The 18259-nt window shown below is 41.6% G+C and overlaps 1 protein-coding gene across 1 annotated transcript in view; it reads left to right on the top strand.

Annotated features, from left to right (window-relative positions):
* nup160 (nucleoporin 160) overlaps positions 1 to 16410 on the top strand; it is a 63635-nt gene extending 47225 nt beyond the window's left edge. Inside the window, exons 21-34 of the mRNA XM_084334932.1 lie at positions 1853 to 1972; positions 2105 to 2200; positions 2335 to 2429; positions 4604 to 4700; positions 7012 to 7117; positions 7688 to 7848; positions 9360 to 9420; positions 10185 to 10295; positions 11288 to 11411; positions 11526 to 11627; positions 12388 to 12529; positions 14026 to 14151; positions 14735 to 14830; positions 15453 to 16410. Of these exons, the coding sequence (XP_084191058.1) occupies positions 1853 to 1972; positions 2105 to 2200; positions 2335 to 2429; positions 4604 to 4700; positions 7012 to 7117; positions 7688 to 7848; positions 9360 to 9420; positions 10185 to 10295; positions 11288 to 11411; positions 11526 to 11627; positions 12388 to 12529; positions 14026 to 14151; positions 14735 to 14830; positions 15453 to 15536 (1521 nt within the window). The 3' untranslated portion in view covers positions 15537 to 16410. The remainder of the gene's footprint in view (positions 1 to 1852; positions 1973 to 2104; positions 2201 to 2334; positions 2430 to 4603; positions 4701 to 7011; positions 7118 to 7687; positions 7849 to 9359; positions 9421 to 10184; positions 10296 to 11287; positions 11412 to 11525; positions 11628 to 12387; positions 12530 to 14025; positions 14152 to 14734; positions 14831 to 15452) is intronic.
* Positions 16411 to 18259: the final 1849 nt, after the last annotated feature.

Here is an 18259-nt window from a genome sequence, read left to right as displayed (position 1 = left end):
TGAGAAGAAGAGGGTAAACAATCAAAAGTTGGTTTACCAGAGGCCTAACTATGGCACACCACTAGCGTAGTATAAGAACTGAGGAGGGCAGAAATACGCCTGCGGGAAATTCAAAAGAAGAAAGAAGAAGAAGAGCTCATCAAAAGAATTGCGGAGGGCAGTAATACGCCACGATGCGTCTACACTGCCGGAAATTCTAAAGAAGAAGAAGAAGAAGAAGAAAGAGCCCTTTTGCATCTTCGACCAGACTGGAGAGGACCGAACAGAGGACTGAAGCCAGGAGCCCACCAGCGGATTTGCGGTTTCCACATTGCAAAGGAATTTTCATGTGTCGAGTCGGCTGTGATTTTGGAGACTGGGAAAATACAGTTTTCTTACCTTGTAGTAGTATTGACAGGAATATTTAGGAAAGTAGATTGAGGACCACTTCTGTAAAGAGAGACTTTGCAAATAAACCATTTGGATATCTTTACTTTACACTGTGGACATTGCTTTTCTTTATCAACGAGCGTACTACTCACAAGTAAGTAATTCGACCAGTGGAGTGGATCCCGGGCCGTCACAAAACCAATAGTATCCAGCTGCAGAACGGCAGACCAGCCACACTCGGACCCAAATTAAAAAAATATATATATATATATATTTTTTTTAATCCCAATTTCTCACATTACATTCACCCTGAATGTTGATGTTATCCAGGTGAAAAGTTAACTTCATAAATCATTTGATGTATAATTAAATCAAAGGAAATGCGTTTGGGTCTGAGAGAGTGGCTGGTCTGCCGTTCTGCAGCTGGATACTATTGGTTTGTTTTGGCAAAATTCTTCTGCTCTGTGTGACAATAAATAAATGAATGATGATATGCAATTTAAAACCAAAACTAAGGCCTCAGTATGAGTTTAAGACGTGAACATGGTCATGTTTGTTGAATACAAAAATTTATAAAAAATTTGATCGGATCGGGAAATATCGGTATCGGTAGATACTCAAAATCACATGATCGGGATCGGATCGGGAGCAAAAAAACATGATCGGCACATCCCTAATTTTAATACAATTCAAATTGTGCTTAGAGGGAATTATTTTCACGGACATTATGACCGGAGAGATTTAAATATGTCGGACTTCAACAGATTTTGCCGGTCAAAAACCTGTAATTACCGGACAACGGAAACCCTGACCCCTAGTTCTTAGTCATGCACACAACAATATAGATGAGACTGACTGTATTGTTCTGATTAGAACATTGTCATCTGTAGCAAACAGCAGTGAGGGGGTAGATCTTTGTATGAGAGCACGCCCCCCAAGTGGGCAAAGCTCTTGGTATGCTAGTAACATTTGGTTGCTCTTATTTATAATATTTATTTCTGGTTTCCGCTGTGTTCCTGCTGCCTTTTCACTGAGAAAATGTAAACGCAGAGATGACGGATGATATTTTCAATTTTCAATCGGTGTCGAGTAGGGTTGTCACTTTTTGTTTGATCATTAACAAACATTGATAGTTTGAACCTGGTTAACTGTTTGGACTGTAATGATGTGTTAAAATAAAACATTTATATTAATTGATATTCAGGCACCTTGCTCCCCAAACCTGCTCTGGCTCTCTGCCAAGCAGCTGGATGAGTGCTGAAGAGCACAGGTTCATCCAAACTAATCAGATCATATGGACACACAACTCACTTACCGGAGCTATGATGATGTCTGTCCTCTTATCAATCATGGCTTCTTTTGTCAAGTTTTAATATTTTGCTGTGTTGCTCCTGTTTTCAGACCCGTTTTCTTTTAATTGCATCGCTAAGATTTTGAAATCCAGCCATAATTATTTAGATGTCTTCCCCCTCCTCCCCTCCAGGCTCTGCAGTGTTTCCAGGAAGCGGCGACGGAGGTGGAGAAGGAAGAGTTTCTTTTGAGGTTGACTGGAACGGAGGAGGAGGAGGCTGCGTCCACCCCACGGTTACAGTATTACAACAAGGTAGGCTGCGTCTCCATGGTTACAGTATTACAACAAGGTAGGCTGCGTCTCCATGGTTACAGTATTACAACAAGGTAGGCTGCGTCTCCATGGTTACTGTATTACAACGAGGTATGTTTTGTGTGTCTTCAGGTGCTGCGGTTGCTCGAGGACGTGGGTCTACCGGAGCTGGTCATCAATCTAGCCACGCTGGCCATAACCGAGGCCGCCAACGATGCCAGGAGCCGGGTAGGTTTTCTATGGTCCCTCTAGGGTCCCAGTGACTTGGCTAGAGTGCAACCATAGAATTAGAATCCTCTCTGTGTTAAATTCTCTTTGGAGTACAACCATGTGTGACGTTGCTGCATCACTATTGTGTCCAGGCTGCTCTCTGGACACGTGTCTTCAAGCACCACCTGGACCTGGGCCACAACAGCCAGGCCTATGAGGCCCTGACCCAGAACCCTGACTCCAGCAGGTACTCACTGACACGCACACACACTAACGCACACACCAACACACACACCAAGACACACACTAACACATACACCAAGACACGCACTAACACACGCACTAACACACACCAAGACACACACAATAACACACACAATAACACACACAATAACACACGCACTAACACGCACGCACTAACACACACACTAACACACGCACTAACACACGCACTAACACACGTACTAACGCACACACCAACACACACCAAGACACACCCACTAACACACACACTAACACATACACTAACACACACACTAACACACACACTAACACACGCACTAACACACGCACTAACACACGCACTAACACACCAAGACACACGCACTAAGACACGCACTAACACACACCAAGACACACGCACTAAGACACACACTAAGACACGCACTAACACACGCACTAAGACACACACTAAGACACGCACTAACACACACACCAAGACACATGCACTAAGACACGCACTAAGACACGCACTAACACACGCACCAAGACACACGCACCAAGACACACGCACTGACACACGCACTAAGGGCGCTTTCACATATAGTTTTGGTGGGACTCTGTGCGGTTCTGGTGGTGAAGTTGCAACATTGTTGCATTCTTCATTTGGTTCGGTCTGCATTCACATTGCAATTTGTCAAGTGCACCAAACTTTCTGAACAATGTCACGCGGTCGAAAAGGGTGCTTGTCTATTGGACACAATAGAGAGTGGAAATGTGTGCGTGACTGCGAGCCCTAATGTGTGTGCGCGCGCGTGTGTGTTACTGCGAGCCCTCTGGACTACAAGTTTGCCTGGGTTAATGTTTCCATCTGGTGCAGGGATAAAGAGCTCTGGCGTGAAGTGAAGAGAGAAACACTGTACTAGACACACAGAAATACAGACTCCAGATCAGCGGAGGCGTCACAATTTCAGACTTTAAATAGGCTAATTGTTTTTTCAGCCTGTTATTTGTTTTAACTTCTTTAATTCACATCTCCCTAGTCTGCAACAACGCAACTGCAAGCCAATGCTCCGAGACACACCCACATATTTGTAATTGTTAGGCTACCGTAATTCCTCTAATAGTAACCCCGGCTTGTATTTGTTTCAACTGTAGCGGGTACCAGGCTTGTATTAGGAGGAGGTCTGTATAAGAGGGAGGCCTATATTTCAAATGTTCAAACGGATCATAATGAATAAATCAACATTTTGTGTCAGTTTGAACCCAGTAAAATGTACTGGGTTCATTTATTGAAACCAAGTACTGTATGAAATAGTAAACAGTGCAATTACAGGTGGTCACTGGTCATTTCAACGTTTTCAAAGTGAAATCAAGTAACTAACTCAGTATGCAGCTCAGTATATTAGTAACCCGGCTTGTATTAGGAGGCCGGCTTATAATTGCTTAGCTCAAGAGCGCACCCGGCCATTAATAGAGACCCGGCTTGTATTTGAGACCCGGTTACTATTAGAGGAATTACGGTATTTGAATCCACCATTTAGGGCTAACGGTGTATTCAAATAGCCTAACAAATCAAATGTAATATGTCTCGGAACATTGGCCCGCAGCTGCACCACCGCAAACCAAAGAAACTTGAATTCATATTTATTTAGGCTATGCTAATTAAAAACATGTTATGGACATCTAATTTAATTCTCTGCTTATTTATTAATATATTTTGATGTGGCATTGATCCATTGTTCTATTGAAGCCCATTACCACCATCCTCTCGCTAAACAACTTGTACACTGAGTTGTTTTTATGAGTGCCCACAAGTAGCTGTTTTAATTTGGTCTTCTGCCCATATTTCCATCAGGCCGGCTTTCACCCAGTCATTCGCCCACGTCTGTCCACGAGACATGTTTACCACGTGCTTGTTTTGTTTCCGATAGTCCACACTACATAAGGTTAACCCTTTCACTACCACACTACATAAGGTTAACCCTTTCACTACCACACTACATAAGGTTAACCCTTTCACTACCACACTATAGAACGTTAACCTTTCACCACCACACTAGGTTAACCTTTCACTACCACACTACAGAAGGTTAACCCTTTCACTGTGTTAAACTGAATTGTCATTTGACGGAATCGTTGTACTCCTGAAACCCCAGTGTATACTGTACACCCAGCGCCTTCCCCCCTGTGCTCCTCCAGGCAGTTGGACTGTCTGCGTCAGCTGGTGGTGGTCCTGTGCGAGCGCTCCCAGCTCCAGGACCTGGTGGAGTTCTCCTACGTCAACCTACACGACGAGGTAAACCCTCTCACCGCTCTGCCTGCTGGGGACATCATGGAATGTTGTGTAGGAGGATACAAACCTGGTTTAGGGTGAGGGGTGTAGGGAATAGGATACAAACCTGGTTTAGGGTGAGGGGTGTAGGGAATAGGATACAAACCTGGTTTATTTGTTTTAAATCTTTTTATTTTTCATGAGGTTTCACATTCAATCGACAGATCTACAGAATGTTCAGTGTCACTCTCATGAACAATTTTTAACAATTTTCCTTGTGCTCCCCACTCAATCCATTCTCCCATCTCTCACTCACACTCACACACACTGGGACATACACACACGTACACGCGCACACACGCGCATACAGGCATACACACATACACACATACACTTGCCCACATACACACAAATAAACAATTAGACAACAAAAAAAAGAAAATAATAAAAATAAAGTAAAATAAAATAAAATAAAGGGACAGTAGGTAAATCATAAGTAAATGAGTAATAAGGAATAAAAGTGCAAATGTCGGTATTGTAAACAGTGACAGTTTATAGCACCCAGTTGCTCACACCCGCTTATCGATGGCCACTCCGACAGGGAAGGGTCCGGGCCGCTGCGTGTTCAGCTCCCTTTCCCAGACCCGACCCCGTGGGGGCAGGGTTTGACAGCCATGCGCAGGCAACCAGGCACTTATAATAATAATAATAATAATTCATTTAATTTATATAGCGCTTCTCAATAACCCGAATACGCAGACAAAGAGCCTCAACAGATCAGCTAATCTAATCTGCTAAAACTCCACGTCTGTTATTTAGATATGACACATTTATAGGACTACATTATGAGTTTCCAGTTGAGTATAGAGTAGATTCCAAAGTTCTTGAAATAAGTGACCCTGGTTGTGCTTTTCAAGCGTTATATTTTCTAAGGGAAGAAACTGAGATATTTGTTCTATGAACATATTGAATGTTGGTGCGATTTCATTTTTCCATAGAAGAAGTATACATTTCTTTGCAAAATATGTTATGTATACCAACAGTCTGCATTTCTTTTGGTCTAAGTGGCAGTTTGTTATATTATTTAATAGATAGACACATGGTGATAACTCAAATTCCAACTCCATGACAGATTAGTAAATAAGTGGATCTTGTTCCAGAAATGCTTCAATTTGCTACATTGCCAGAACATGCAGAAATGTTCCTTCTTTAATTTTACATCTTGGGCAATTTGGTCAGTTTTCTTTCGAGATTTTGTGCATTTTTACAGGAGTAAGGTAGAATTTATGAATAAATTTGAAATTACTTTCTTTGATCTTATTGCTTGTAAAGGGAAAGAAAGTTCGATCACAGATATCTTGCCAATTGTTTTCTTCAAATTTCGTTGCCAGGTCCGTCTCCCAGCATCTTAATAGAGCTGGGAAGACTGTTTGGCATTCATTAGTTAGAATTTCATATAGTTCACTGATTTTACCTTTAATTGTGGATGAGGTAGTTAGTTTTTCTTCCAATTCTGTCATTTCAAAGCTTAACTTGTTTTCTTTAGTAAGTGAACTTAAAGTGCTTTGAATTTGCATATATTTTAAGAAGTCTGAGTTAGGAATGTTGTATTCTTCTCTTAGCTCCTGAAATGCTTTTAATTTCCAGTTTTTATGAAACCTGGTTTAGGATGAGGGGTGTAGGGAATAGGATACGAACCGGTTTAGGGTGTGGGGGTATTGACAATGCCAATGCTACATACCCTACCACATGTTCCCCAATGGCCACCACAACCCAACGTGTAGATGGATAGGCAGCGAGAGCCAGCACATCACCAGGGTCATCAAGTGGGCACCTCCCTTCACTGGTGTTAGGCCCACGACACCTCAGGAAGGCTCCAGTTGGATCACAGTTCACCCTCCTCTGTATCTGAACACGCAACGTGCTAAACACCATGCAGGAATAAACACATTGGCCTCAATACATAACATCAACATCTGTTAGGTTTAGCGAGTGTGTTTATATTTAGTCATTTAGCTGCACGCTTTCATCCAGAGCCACTTACAATTGTGTACCAGCTGAAGTAGTAGTACACACTTCATATTGTTTTTAAGGTTGTGAACCCAAAAGGCCTAATAAGTAGATAATAGTAGAGAATGTGACTTTTATTTGACAACTTTTATTTTTGTCAAAAGACGGTCTTAGTTACTACTCTGTGGTTCTAGATGAGGGGAATTTGTACTGCGCTATGCACGTTGTCGAAGCCCACTGCCCCCTAGTGTTCAGGTTTGAGTCTTGGTCCCAGCTAGAGTGTTTCTGATGGTATTGACCCAAGCCCGGCTCTTCTGTGTGGCAGGTGGTCAGTATCATAGAGTCTCGAGCCAGAGCGGTGGACCTGATGACCCACAACTACTACGAGCTGCTGTACGCCTTCCACGTCAACAGACACAACTACAGGAAAGGTACAGGAAACACACGCACACAGACTCTTACCACCTAACCTATATCATGTCAGTTAGGGTACCTTGTGTTATAATGTTTACTTGACTTATAGTATATAAGTATATATTCATATGCTTAATTCTTTATTGCCCATATTTATTGTAACGTATAATATAACTGATGGGGCATACAGACCCTCATCTGCACCTTTGATTACTCTGTTTGCTTTCTCCTATATTCAGAGTTAATTATATGGTTTACACTGTTTATTATTTTTTATTTTTTATATTCAGATAAAATTTTATTGCCTATATTTATGTCTTTCTATCATTACCCTGCCCATACCTGTACCCCCCCCCCCCACACACACACACACACACTTGGAGCTTACAGACAAACACTACTCAAGTTTAGTTTTATTTGTCACATATAAGGTGCAGGTACATTACAGTGAAATGCTTGGTTCTGTATGAGCCTCCTGAGATTGTGCTTCATACAGTAAAAAAGTTAAAGGAATAAAGACCAAACACTATACAAAATATACAACTAAAGTACAACCTGTGATGTTCTTCCCGTGTCCCCTCTGCCAGCCGGCACGGTGATGTTCGAGTACGGCATGCGGCTGGGCAGGGAGGTGCGGACCCAGCGCGGACTCCAGAAGCAGGTCAACTGTTACCTGGCCGCCCTCAACGCCCTGCGCCTCATCAGGCCCGAGTACGCCTGGATCGTCCAGCCCACCTCCGGAGCCGTGGTACGTACACGCGGCAGACGATCTGTATCTGCTGCAGATATGGGCTTTAACCTCTTTAACGTGCACCGGGACGTATACCATCTCTAGGTGAAGGAAATGGATTTTGGGGAGCTTTTTTTTTTTTTTTTTATCACGGTTTACCCATATCTCTCTAAGACTAATTTCTGAATGGATATTTATTAAATTTGGACCTATACTACATAAGACTTCAGGCTATGGATCCGCTGTGTTTTCCAGCTTATACCATTTTTTTCTTTTTTTTTATATATATATATATATATATATATATATATATATATATATATATATATATATATATATATATACCGGTATTTCTTTTTGATATTGCAACCACTACAGAAAAGTTCAAACCTCTGTTACTCTATTTCATTAGCACTAAAAGTGATTATCCTTTTTTGCATTAGTAACTAACTTCAGAATGTTATCTTTCAAAAGAGACCAGGCCCATGCATGTGCTATAAGTATAAAGTAAAAAGATAAGCTTTGCAAAAAAAAAGTATGCAGTCCTCAAGTTCAAGTAAAAAGAAATTGCCACTTTTCTGTGTGCCTGTTAAGAGGTTAAAGACACACAATTGGTATCTGCAGATATAGGCTTTAAAAAACAATCGGTATCATCTGCAGATATGGGCTCCCTTGTGTGGTGTTAGGGTCTCCAGCGACCCGTTTCAAGGTTATAATATGTAATAACTACCATGTAGTTGAATTTTATTAGAACAAGGCTTTATGATATCCTCCACAACACATATATAAGCACAGCAAAACTATGTTTCACCATTTTGAAAATTCTGAAGGTATCTGCAGAAAAAAAAAGTACGACTGTGGTGTTAGTCATTCTTGACCCGGCAAGGTAAAACTATACTATAAAAATACTAAATAAAAATAAATAAAATAATAATATATATACTAAACTTTTTTTCAGAAGTTATATTCTAATATTGTTCTATTATAGTCAGAAAACATTATCTATGGGTTTCACATTTATTATATTATGATTGAACAACCTCATTTTCATCTTAAAAATAAGGGACATGATGTGTCTCGTGGGCCATAAAATCTAATTACAATGGGATTATATGGTTATGAATGCATATAATGTTAGTTAGGATGTAGTATTAACTATATTGAGTGATACTCCTTTCTTTTTAGTAGTCAGGACTGAGTTAGACCCCGGGTCAACATTGACCCGCTAACAACGGTCAGTAGTGCCAATTCCTAACACAACATGAGGGTTAAAAAACACAATCAGTATCTGCCCTATTTTACTTTTACTGTCTTGAACAAATTAACTTGGATATTTTCATTTTCACTGGAACTATATTTAACTTACTAAACGGCTTTATTGTTTTGGTGCAGTGCTCCGTTAATAAGCCTTGTAATGAAAATCATTCTTCAAATATATTACCAATAAGCTCACTACTTCTTAACGACCTCCACCTCTATACACACTACTGAGGAAATCTAAAGACTAAATCCGTTCCTCTCCACCACAGTATGAGCGGCCCGGGGCGTCGCCCAAGAGGAACTATGATGGAGAGTTTGCTACTGAGCCAGGTGGGTCAACAACACACTTTAAAGGGACAGTTCTGATTTCTTTGAACCCAAGCCATATTCACTACTTAACCCATGACGTTGTTGATGGTCGTTAAGAGTCTCTGCACAATCCACGCCGTGCCTCATATTGCAAGTTGTAAAGCGCTATATAAATACAGTCCATATATCGGCTCCGGCTAGTTACCCACAAACCAATGCAAAGTCAATGGGGTCAAGCTCCCATCTGTACAAGCTAACCGAAGACAACTGAGATGTACTCTGCGTGTACCATGGAGTGGATTTCAGTCGGCTTGTACAGGCGGGAGTTCGACCCACGTTGACGTTGCATTTGTTCGTGGCTAACTAGCCAGGATTGTGCTGAGAAAGGACTCTTACCGATCCACAACATCACTGGTTAACTCAGTGTTTCTCAAAGTGTGGGGCGCGCCCCCCAGGGGGGGCGCAGAAGCATGACAGGGGGGGCCTTGAGATAAAAATAAAAATAAAAATTGGATTACAGAAAATTATCACTAAAGTGCTATCTGTTGCAGCTGCACTGTTCTCCATGAAAATACCATATTTGGATAAGTTTGACCATTTCTCAAAATCTGAAAATCATTATTTAATAAAACACAGAAAATGATTACCAAGTTACTCTGGATAAAAAAAAAAAAAAAAAGACAGAAAAAGTTTGAGAATCACTGCGTTAACTAATGGCACAGAAAGCCTCCCAGGTGACGAGCGGGGAGACAAAAGGAGAGTCGTAAAGTGTTTGTATTCAACAGTCAGGCGTCAGATCGACATCCTGGAGCTGAAGGACCTGAAGAAGGAGTACCTCCTGGCCCGCAGCCGCCTCACCCTGGCCCAGCACTACCCCCCTGCCGCTGCCATCGCAGGTACCGCCGCCAACATTAATAGAGCACTCCGGTTCTCACAGCTAGTGGTGGAGTCGCACAGTTGAGCCAAACAAAAGAAGAGCGCTTCAAAACCCAAGGTTGTTTTCAAACGGAATATTAAGAGCTTAGGAATCTTTTGAACGGGACACGCGGTTGAATCCTTCGTGCGAGTTCATCTCGGGCTGTGAGATGAGTGAGGAGTTTTGAAAAGGGAAAAGAAAACTCTTTATTTTGCCAAGTACATTTACATATTATGTACTATATACCAGGAATGTGTCCTCTGCGTTTAACCCCTCTTAAACTATTTAGACGCAGCGGGGCCACACAGTCTGGCGCCCGGGGTCAAACTCCAGCACTGGGGTCAAAGGGCGATGGCAGTGTGACCTAGCATGCATGTCTCGTATGTCTGCATGCAAAGATGCATAACATTCATCTTCCCAATGGAATAGATTAACTATACAATTGTAATTTATACATTATTATATGTATATATTTATTCTCAACCGTATATATATCCGTCTGTACTTACCTGCACATAATTATTTTACATATCTGTAGATACTACATCTATATATTATCTGTACATATCCCTTACCTCGTCTTACTAGTTACGCTGCTGGCCAGTATGACTTACTACCATACCGTCTTTATACCTGTATCACTACATATTAATACTACAACTCTGTTGTACATACATCTAATTAGCACTACACTCTGTTTGTATATTTTGTGTATTTTCTTGTGTAGTGAGAGGTCTTATTCTTATACTTGCTACAATGTATCAATTCCTACTGTAACTCTTATCAATACCTACTGTAACTTGTATCAATACCTACTGTAACTCTTATCAATACCTACTATAACTCTTATCAATACCTACTGTAACTCTTATCAATACCTACTGTAGCTTGTATCAATACCTACTGTAACTCTTATCAATACCTACTGTAACTCGTATCAATACCTACTGTAACTCGTATGGATCCTCGTAGGCAGTGCCTCCGCTGTGGAGATGGTGGCTCTCCTGGTGCAGACGGGGCTCTTTGACTGCACCCTCTCACTCTGCCACACCTTCAACCTCCCTCTCACCCCAGTCTTTGAGGGACTGGCCTTCAAGTAAGTCTCAGATTTTAAACATCTCATACTTCACACAGTTAGTGAATACTTAATACAATTGGCCTCGTGTGTTTTGGTCTGATCCTTGCTGCTGCCGCCTGGCTTGTTCCTCAGATGTATCAAGCTCCAATACGGCGGTGAAGAATGTCAGAATGAAGCCTGGAACTGGCTGGCAGCCAACCTGCTGTCCACGGTCGTCACAACCAAAGAATCCAGGTGCGCTCACTTAAAACGGACCCAAGTGTCCTGAAGACATGCTGTTTGTTGTTGCATTAACCCTTTCAGGCGTACGTTTTATGAGGAATGTCTTCCTCTGAATACTAAACATCTATAGCTTTTAATGGCCAGTAGCTGTTGTGACAATCATTTGAATCTTCAGTTCTCTAATCTCGTATGTGAGATTGTACACCTGGAGATGAGTTGGACATGCTCTGTGAACGCTATACACCTCACCAAGCCTCCCCTCCTCTCCCCTCCTCACTGTCTGAACTGTGAACGCTACAGACACCTCAACAAGCCTCCCCTCCTCTCACTGACTGTCTGAACTGTGAACACTACAGACGCCTCAACAAGCCTCCCCTCCTCTCACTGACTGTCTGAACTGTGAACACTACAGACACCTCAACAAGCCTCCCCTCCTCTCACTGACTGACTGACTGAACTGTGAACGCTACACACTCTGCTGCTGTGACTTCACTGTCACCTCCACTACCATTATTTGCATAGTGCACTTTATATCCTTCGAAGTTCCACCACTACACTGTGAACTGAATGTGTCACTCGTGCCATATTTTTCTACTTTATTTATCTTTTTAAGATTCTTTATTTTTTAGTATTAAACGTTTTCTTAATATTTAATTCTAGTTTAAGTCTATCTGTGTGATGGGGGGAGGGGGAACTAGCAATGTAATATTTCCATTGTACGGTGTAACTGTCAGTCTAACTGCATAATGATGTGCTGGATGCCCTGCTGCAGTGCCACAGACGAGGCGTGGAGGCTGCTGGCCTCCTACCTGGAGACACACTCTGCCCCCAACGCAGGACACCACCGCTGTGTCATCAACAAGCTGCTGTCGCACGGCGTCCCTCTGCCCGACTGGCTAGTCAACGCCTACAAGGTGAGCGCTGACGTCGTCACGGAGAAGAGCTTCTGCCGGTTAGAAGCTGCAGCTTTCTGGAGGGTGAATGATCAGAAGAGAGATTGTGTGGCTGTGTGCAGGAAATGGAGAAGAAACGGTCTGAAAGGCTAAAGGTTGAAATGCTGCATTTCAGCCCAGGAGTCTCATTTGAGAAAATTCTCTCGTAATTCTGTCTTTAACTTGATTTGTAAAAATGTATTTCCTAAATTGCGATTAGTCGACTTGTGTGCATTTTGTGTTAAGCACCTGTCTTATATAGATCACTCACAATCTTTCATTCAAATGCACAAGTAAGAAAGCTCATGATGTCGCAAGTGCCCTCAATCAGTGTCGCCGACATCAATTACACCCAAATCAAGACGTGTTGAAATAAAAACAAAACCCGGTTGTACAGGATCTGGCGTGGCTCGCTTCTCTTGAAAGCCAGGAACTGTTCCACAACAAATCTGAGGTTCATTAACCCTTTCAGTGCCAGCGACGACATATCTCGTTTTATCAGACCCCCCATTGAGTGCTGACGACGACAAATGTCGTTTGTTTGCCGTTTTTTTTTTTTTTTATTGGCGATTTGAATTCATATTTCATCAATCAAGCCTCGGGTTAGTGCTGCAGAGTCTGAGCTCAATTGGGAAGATACCGCCCCCTATCGTCTCTCCCTGTGTAACTGCACCCCATCAGCTCAGACTGATACAGGGGGAGTGGTTAGTTTGCTAATTTTATTTTTCCGGCAAGACATCTGAAGAGACCAAGTGATCGCCGGCCCTCAGAACAGCGACGATTGTGTATTTACAGTACCAACACTGTAATCAATAAGTGTGATCGATATTTGGAATAGCGATCAGGAATTCGAATAATCTTTTTGGATAACATCTGATCTCGGGTACGGAATCTATTTTACCAGTCTTAGGATAATCAGACTGTTTTCACGGAGATATAAGCGTTTGCCCTATGCTGTGTGTGGCTGTGATCGCTGATGAGGAAATAAGATAATCGATTTTTCAGCCCACGTCTATAGCGTGCATAAGTACACATATACTATCTATAATCTAGCGTTTATTTGAAAACTATTCATAAATAGGCCAAAAAATTACAACGTTTTTGTGTATTCTAGAATATTCCAGTAAATGCCTTTTATCACGGAATCTTTATTTTCCTTAAACGAGGGCTTTTCAAAATGCTATAAAACGGAAATTAACCGATAAAAAAACAATCCGTTTCGACAATGTTGACTGCAAACAAGTCATTGATAAACGACAGGCAGATTAGACACATAGCCATAATTTAAGAGAGAATATGCGTTCACAACGCTATCATTGAAGTCAGTGGTGGCATTTAACGGGGTTTTACCATGTTCACCAGTGGTAATCAAAGTGTTAAGAAGTACTACTACGGTGTAAATGTCTGTGTAGACTTGTCCACGAACAAGGCTGGAGGTTGTTGTTTGAGCCGTCGGTGACGAGGTGTTGTTTGTCCAGGGAGTGGATGCAGCGGCGCTGCTGCGGCTCTACCTGAACTATGACCTCCTGGAGGCTGCGGCGGAGTTGGTGCTGGAGTACGTGGACGCTCTCCTGGGGAAGGGCCACCAGTACTTTGGAATAGAGGTGAGGCTCGGTGTGATCTCTCTAGGGGTGTAACCATACAACAAATGTTCAGAGTCTATACTCATTTCAATTAAATAAATAGATTAACCTTTTCAGTTTTGGCTGTAGATTTTTAGAATGTATATACATATCAGAAAGTGTATTCTGGACCGTATTTTATTCTTATTCGTGACTTTTGTTTTCGACTACCTAAATGTTTACTGTTGGCTGTGAGCCATCTGTAGTGCTGAATTATTTCTAAGTATTTCTATTCTATTCAGGCCATTTGACTTGATTAATGACTAGAGTTGGGCTTTTAGACTTCAAATATGCATCATTTCACATGGAAAAGGTAACCGTACCAATGATAATAAACATGATGATGTCTTGGTATACTGTGTCTTTTCCCAACCCCTGCGAAAGCAACCTTTTGGGGGTCTCGAAACCCCAGGTTGAGAACCGGCGGTTTTGAGGAGAAACGAGAGATGCGGGGAAGCGAATTTGAGATCGTTACACCCCTAATTATCTCCCTGTGAAACATGCTGCGTCAGTGGTTTTTGCAGTTGTTGATCTTGACGGTCATGTTGGACGGTTGTTTTTGCAGAGGCCCCTTTCAGCGACCGCTCCATTAGTGTGGCTCCCGTACACGGCCATAGACCATCTGCTCCACACTCTGGGCGAGACGCAGACCAACGCCAGCGTGAGTACACGCATGTCCCGGTACCTCGTGTAATGTGGCTGGAAATACTTTCAGTATTTATACTGACTTTCAGTGTACCACTTTTCTTTTACCTTTTGGATTCATAATGAAATGTACTTTCATTCAAGAGTTAATTATTTTGTGGCAGTTTCATATGCCATTTACTCTTTTTTTGTATTATTTTTAAAACTGAATCGAACCATAAACAAAATGGCCTATTGGGATGTTAAATCCTAATGTGGAAAACCGATTTTATGTCTGCACTTTATGTGCTATTTTATGCCTGTCTTTTTTCCGTTGTGAAGCACTTTGAGATGCATTTTTTGTATGAAAGGTGCTATACAAATAAAGTGTATTTACTCAATTTACATGGCATCAGTCTATGCAGCATTGATTTCCTCAATAGCAATAGAAGATCCTGAAGCTTAGCAACACATTCAGTGTTATCAGTGTGATCGTAAAGGGTTAACCTTCTGTAGTGTGGCAGCGAAAGTTAACCTTCTGTAGTGTGGCAGTGAAAGGGTTAAGCATCTCGACGTTCGTTTGTTTGAGCCGGGCCAGGTTTAAAGCCTTAATTGTGAAAATTCATAATTCATCATTGTTTTCATGCATCATTCTCCAGCTCTCCAACAAGCTGCGGGACAAGCTGGACGACTACCACAAGGTGGTGGATCAGACCACGAGGCGAAGACTCCTGGCCCCCTAGCTCCTCCTGCACTTTGTCAGATACCCAACACTGCCTTGACTCTACAGGGGCTGCAGCCTCTCCTGACAACACCACCAACAGGAACACAATGGAAGATATTTTTGTATCAGTAAATTAATTAAAATTAAGACTATTTGTATAAATGTCACGTTTTTGGGTGGAAAACTACGTTGTCGAAAGGGGTCTCTGTGGACTTGATCCTGATGGGAGGTCTGGTCTTAAAGGGGAACTCCACCTAATGTTATTTCCATGGCTTAAGAGCTAAGACTGCTCAGTTGGTATTTGTGAACATGAGCTCCTCTTCTCCCAAAGCCAGAGAAGTAACAATCAAACTTGTGATTGTATTGAAGTATAGTCTGGAGCTGCTCTATTGACGATAAATTAGTCGGATTTTGTGGAATGTTTATATTTTATATCCAAAATGAGATTATAGTAGTGGTTTGAACTGAGAACGAGAACATTCACCTGGGTCTGTGTCCTCTATCAATTATTTCCCCACTTCATTGTCTACGGGGCAGCTTCACATTTTATACTTTAAGTTTTAGCACAAGCTAGTTTTTGGATTTGGCAAGAGTTACACATTTTCACCAATATGTTTACTTTGCGCCGTCTTAACCCAGAAGCATAACATGTATGAATTCTGAAATTGGGCATAGTTCCCCTTAAACTGTGTGTGGCTCTTAAGTACATTGTAAATATTGTGTGTAAGTGGTAAGAATCAGTGTTTTTCACTGTATGAATGTGTTTCTTTTTATATATATATACAGAAGTTCATTGTAATCATATTGCAACATTTTGTTTTTGTACTCTTGCCTGTGATCTTTTACATCAGGTTTGAAAATTGTGATGCAATTAAAGGTTTCCTTGCATTGAGTGATTTGTCCTTTTAATAATACATTCAGAATAAAGGGATAGTTACCTAAATAGGAAACATAAATCTTAACTGGCTATTGGAAACGGAACTAGTTCAATTCTGAAGGGAAAATATAAACATTACACCCCAGTAGGGCTGACCCCTATTAGTCGACTAATCGGTCGAAAGGAGCCGTCGACTGGCCAACCTCGCTAATGGCACGCATACCAGAGGCTAACTGCCTACGAAAACAGGCACTGAGGATTTCACCCATCTAATGAACACACTAGACTAGACAAATATCAAGATGTATCCATCAGTGAGTGTACCAATTGCATGCTTTTGCAGAGGACAAGAAGCCTTCAGTCGACTCCTTCAGACATTAACACTAACACTTTGTATGCCACTCACAGCTTTTCTCTGATTTACGCCCCGACCGCTGAATACAACGTCACGAGTATTCTCGTTTTTTTTTATTAGCGATATGAAATCATATTGCATCACGCGAGCCTACCGTTGGAGATCCAGGGACCGCGGGCGCTCCGATGTGAAAAAAGCGCCCCCTATCGTCTCCCAGATGGTAAATGAAATGAATTTCACATCTCTCATTTCACATTTCACAATAAAAGTGAATGGGAGAACAGATTTCTGACTCCACATTTTACTTCTCACTGATGCAGCCGGGGTCTACCAGAGTTCATTCTGGAGCCTCTGAGCCACGTCGAATATGGGTTATACTGTACACACGATGGATCAATACATTTATCGATTTTTTTCAAATGGCGATCGGAAATTGGAATAAACCATTTGGATACCATCTGACCTCAGGTAAGGAATCTATGTTATCAGTGTTAGGATAATCAGACTCGTTTTCACGGATATATAAGCGGTTATGTGATATGGCTGTTTTGACTGTAAAAGCCATGAGGAAATAAGAGCAACGATTATCAGCGCACACATATACTATCGATCATCTAGCGTTTATTTGAAAACTATTCATAAATAGGCAGACAAATGACAACGTTCTGGAATATTCCAGTAAAAGGCGATTATCAAAGGCATGGGTTGTTTTTCCCCCGAAAACGGGTGATTTTCAAAATGCTATCAAACGGAAATGAAGCGATAAAAATACAATCTGCCTTGACAATGTTGACTGGAAAATGATTCTTTGATAAGCGACGGGCAGATTAGACACAGCCATAATTTAAAACATAGATTAGGCGATATTAACGTTAACATTGGCCGTGGATGGTGGCATTCAAGGGGGTAAAAAGGAAAACACGGCTGGCGCTCAAAGTGTTAAGGACCAGACACAAGTATATGTGTTTCCATTCCATGCGTTGTGGACCAGAGCCACATATATACCGTACTTTTCGCACTATAAGCCGCACCTGACTATAAGCCGCAGCAGCTAAATTGAATGATGTGTACATATATAAGCCGCAGGTGTTTTAATGTTTAATTACCTATGTAATTACCATTGGGACACAATACTGTCGGACAAATAACAAGAATTAACTCATTTACAAGTTGTATTAAGTTTAGCAAATAAGGGAACAGATAAATAACATTTCAATGCAGTCAAAAAAGCAATATTTTGATTTTAACATTTTCGGGTTTGGTCACATCGAGTCACATATAAGCCGCACCGTTATATAAGCCGCAGGGTCGAAAAATGGGGGAAAAAGCCGCGGCTTATAGTCTTAAAAGTACGGTAGCCGTGGCAAGTTGTTAGTTTTATTCCATATTTATAACGCTATTAACGTCCGATCGAGATGCATGACCTACCCACATATTTGATTTTCGAAACATGCAATACCGGCCAGATCCGCTTAGGGGCGCCATCGCTCCACTGCAGTATCATTTGAAA

The sequence above is a fragment of the Notolepis coatsorum genome (genome assembly GCF_963971535.1).
Source record: "Notolepis coatsorum genome assembly, chromosome: 18".
NCBI lineage: Eukaryota > Metazoa > Chordata > Actinopteri > Aulopiformes > Paralepididae > Notolepis > Notolepis coatsorum.
The sequence above is the reverse complement of the archived record's forward strand: the minus strand, read 5'-3'. Positions and strand labels throughout refer to the sequence as shown.